Source organism: Benincasa hispida, chromosome 7 (assembly GCF_027475165.1).
Source record: "Benincasa hispida cultivar pf3 chromosome 7, pf3_genome.v1.1, whole genome shotgun sequence".
Taxonomy (NCBI): Eukaryota; Viridiplantae; Streptophyta; class Magnoliopsida; order Cucurbitales; family Cucurbitaceae; genus Benincasa; species Benincasa hispida.
The window spans coordinates 61,435,256-61,440,006 of NC_143484.1; the positions used below are offsets into that span (position 1 = coordinate 61,435,256).

At 32.2% G+C, this 4,751-nt stretch overlaps 1 protein-coding gene across 1 annotated transcript; it reads right to left on the reverse strand.

Annotated features, from left to right (window-relative positions):
* Nucleotides 1–222: 222 nt before the first annotated feature.
* On the reverse strand, nt 223–1,299 carry LOC150035312 (uncharacterized). The gene has a single exon (XM_090315304.1). It carries the CDS (start codon nt 1,297–1,299, stop codon nt 223–225), a length of 1,077 nt encoding a protein of 358 aa, XP_090171430.1.
* Nucleotides 1,300–4,751: the final 3,452 nt, after the last annotated feature.

Consider the following 4,751-nt stretch of genomic DNA (forward strand, 5'->3'; position numbering starts at 1 on the left):
AGTTTCAACTAAAGCAAAAAATTGTGGAATAATCTTCAAGACATCAGACTTGTTCTTCATTAAGAAAACCCATGTATATCTTGAAAAGTCATCAACAATAGTAAAAAAAATAATAATAATAATAACGACAGCCAGCATGTATGGAAATGGGGTAAAGGCCCTAGGTGTCACAATGGATCAATTCAAACATTTTATTTGCTAAATGTTGATTACAATGGAAACTCAACCATTTTGCTTTGCTAAAGGACAAATCAAACAAGGTTCATGTGTAGAAAGTCTAAAAGAATCAACAGATATCAAGTTCTTTAAAGCAATCAAGTATTTGTGAGAAGGATGTCCAAGTCTATCATGCCAAATAAAAGCTGAACAATGAGATGTATTACAGACAACAGCATCTGTAGAAATCTGTCTATCTTGTTGTTCAACATGAAATAGGTAAAGACCTTGCCATAAGCTAACCCTACCAATCATCCTCAAAGATAACTTGTCCTGAATCACACAAGAAGATTCAACAAATTTGACAACAATAGGTAATTGTTTAGTGAGAGCACTGATAGATATCAAGTTGAAGGAGAAATCAGGTATGAACAGAACATCTTGAAGGATAAAGTTAGAAGATAACTTCACATTTCCCATATATTGAACAACAATCTTAGACTTATTTGGCAAAGAAACTAAAGCATTTGTAACAGGCATAAGAGATATAAAAGCATCCTCTTGATAACATATGTGAGTTGTTGCTCCAAAGTCTAAAAACCAGGCACCAGATGTAATAAGAGAATCATGGGAGTTGGGACAGATACCTGCAACATGTGAGGTAGTGGCAGTTGATTCATTTTTAGTCTTGGTCTTGGCTAAATAAGACTGTAATAATGACAATAACCCCTGACACTGTTCAGAAATCAAAGAAGAGAGTGAATCAGATGGGGTTGCCTTCTCGGATGAAGGATTTTTCTGATGAAGTCGATGGCCGGGTGGATAGCCATGAAGCTTATAGCAACGGTCGATAGTGTGGCCATAAATGTTGCAACGAGAACAAACATGTTTATCTTTCTTCTTGGATGTATTTGATTGATTGGATGAATTAGTGGTAGTGCCATTGGCTATTGAAGAGTTCTTGACTATGAGGGCAGTGGTGGAAGAAATGGAAGGTTTCACGGCAGAGGATGAGATTACACGTTGTTTTGCCTCTTGAATAATCAAGGAAAATGCTCGATTGATGGTTGGTTTAGGTTCCATTAGTAGTAACCGGGCTTGAATTTGACTAAAATAATCATTGAGACCCATGAGAAAGGTCATTACGTATTCAGTTTGAAAGTATCGAACAAGATCTTTGACACCACTACAGGTACAACGACCATATGAACACACTGGCCGGTAAGAAGCTAATTCATTCTAGAGAGCTTTCAATTTTGCATAATAAGCAGTTATAGAAGTTTGATCTTGAGAAAGATTTGATAACTCACGTCGAAGTTGGAAGATTATTGGACAATTCTTGCATTGATATCATTCTTGAAGGTCAACCCATATTTCACGAGCAGAATCAGTGAAGTTGATGGGATCCAAGTAGTGACTACACCATTGCAGATAATCCAAGAACTGAGCAAATCACCTATTGGACGTGGAATAAATCCATCAATAAATCCCAATTTGTTCTTCACGGTGAGACCAGTGACCATTGCTTGACTCCAAGATGTATAATTTGTTTCAGTGAGTAAATTGGATACAAGAATCAGATTGGTACTGTCGGAATGGTGAAGAAAATAGGGGTTGGTGTATTGTTCAAGAATGGTAGGATTAAGCGGTATTGGTGAGGAGTCAAAGGTAGAAGAGGTGGTGGGAACGTTAGGATTTCGTGGAGAGGGGATCGGGTCTTCACCGACCATGGCAGAGAGCTCTAAGGAAGAAGGAAAATGGAAAGTGGGAAGTTCACCGTTGAAGGAGGTGCGAGAAGAATCGAAGGGGGGATACGGAAAAAACTCAAGAAAAGATCTTACGGAAAAAACTCAAGAAAAGATCTTACATTTCACTTCTGATACCATATTGAAGCCTTGAGTCTTTTGATAAAAAATAATTCTCTCATCTCTTTATTGAAGTGTATAGGTGGGTATATATATAAGATACAAAATAAATAAAACTAACTCTAGTTAGAGTAAGAGTTAAAATTAACTCTAGTCAAAGTAGTTAGAGTACAACAAATTAACAAACTTAATAGTTAGAGTACAACAAATTAACAAATTCTAATATTTTGTAATGTCAGATGGTGTACAAAGAGCAAAATAGAATAAAGCAAACCAACATTAATACTTGCGAAGTCTGAGATATGGGGAAAAAGAGAAGAAAATTGGTGCATGAAGACACAATCGAGCAACTATCACTTTCACCATGCTCCAACTTTCGAATTGAATTTCATTAAACTTTTACATGATCTTATTTCCATTAATACTTTTCTTATTGTTGGAAAAAGATACACTTTTGTTTTTATAAAGGAAATAGGTGTATTGAGATCAAAGCTTGAAGATAAAAACGATGGAGATGGATATAAAGAAGTTAAAGAAAAAACTTGTTTTTAAATATTTTAATAAAGGAAACTAAGTTTTAGAGCAACGAACTCTTTGTACTTTCGAAATTTTAGAGAATCATGCTTGCGTGATTATGGTGGGAAATCTCGAATCTTTTTTTTTAAAAAAAAGAAATAATGTATTTTCTCATCCTTGAATTCATGATTTCTAGTGATGAAAATTGTGCATGTGTGTTTTTGACATACGATTATATATTCTTGATGAAATTGCATGTCTAATTAATATTAATTACAACGGTTTAATCTCAAATCATACTTGCATGCCTATGGTTGAAAATCTCAAGTCATATATTTTTTTTCTCAAATGCACAATATTCGTTTCTGATTGAGTTTACGAATTTTCGATGAGGATTAGATTAGAAAATTATGTGTGTTTTTCTTTTTTTGATATATGAATTACATGCTCTTAACGTGAATGAAATGTTAATATTAATTTCAACAGTTTAATATCAAATTATATTAAAGTGTATTTACGTTAGCAAATAGATGGAAGTAGTTGCATATTTTCTCACGTCTTCAAATACATGATATTTACCTATGCCATTTTCTTTTCAACCTTGGATTTTATTCATTATTTTTTTTTCTTATTGGTTTTAAATTTTTTATTTTTTTTAGTAGTTATAAGTTTTGCTAGTAAAATTATTTGTTGTCTAAAGATTTTCCATCTCTAAGTTTAGGTTAGTTTGAATTTAAATATTATTTGATATATTGTTGTTTTGATATCATCATTATTTGACAATCTTTAATTATTATAAGATACTATATTCTAAATTTGGGTATTTTAGATGTAGAAAATATTGGTAGATTCTGTCAATTTTTAGAAATGAACATTTCCAAAAGACAATTATGTTTAGACTTTTTTTAAAAAATGATCTAATTTTGTTTAGCCCAAAAATATCAATGGGATAAGATATGATTGATTCAAAACTAACTTAAAGATATAGAAAACTAGGGGAAAAACATAAATTAGATTTGATTGAAAATAATTATGTTTCCAAAACTTTGATTGTTCTGACAATATTCTGCTTTTAAGAGTGGAATTTTTTTATATGTCTTTGTCAAAATCTGATTCACAAATCTGTCATCCATTAATTAGTGGCTTACACAAAACTTAGCTTTGGTTTCCCCTCAATGAACATTAGCCTTATAATAGTATATATTTTTGTGTCTATTATATCCTTTCGTTTTTAAAATATGTGACAATATTGCCCTTTAATCATACCTCTTTCTTCGATATTGCCTTCACATCTTTCATATTCCTCTTTTAATATATCTGAAAAAGAAGTACACGCAATCAAAATAAAATGAGTGTTGATGAACATAATGATGCTAATAATGTGACCAACACAAAGATAAGTAGGAAAAGAAATAACACACAATATGTTAACCTAGTTCTGTATAACTTTACCTATATCTAGGGGTCCAAGGCCCAATTGAAAAGAAAATAATACTCAAAAGGTTTACAAGAAAGTCCACTTATCTGATAGAACTACTATCAAGTATTACAGTAAACCTTAGATAATTATTTAGTTTAGACTCCTCCTAAACTTGATATCACCTATCTCAAGATCTTCTAACAACTCAGACTTCCCTAAGTCAGAAGCTTTCAGCTTGATCGATCTTGTACGTTTAGGCTCCCTCTAAACTTAATGCTTCTTTTCAAGAATCACACACAATCTATGAAAAATCAGCACCGTTTTTTTCTTCTTCTTTCTGCAACAGTCGCACACCAAGATACAAAATTTTGTCGATCAAAAACCTATCTTTAATCTGTTTTTAAAAACTTTCTTTTATAACAACTTCTAAAAGGAAGAGACAAATAAGGTAACCAGCATCAATACCAAAAAGGTAAGCAACAAAACATTCCAAAAGCAAAACCAAATGGTCTAACCTGAAGATAACAGGAAAAGATCAATCATTCAAATAAAAGAAAATTTACATGTTAATAAAATAATAACAAGTTCCCCCTTTGGCAGAAATCATTTTCTTTATTGGCAATCATGTAATGACAAAAAAAAATGCAGACCAACCAACAAAAATAAACCAACTCATACACCAAAACCAACAGCCAAACCAACAAAACAATATATCAACACATAAGCCAACCACCACTCCCCCTTGATTGCCATAAGAAGAAAATTAAACATGTGGAGATAAAGAATGATGTGAA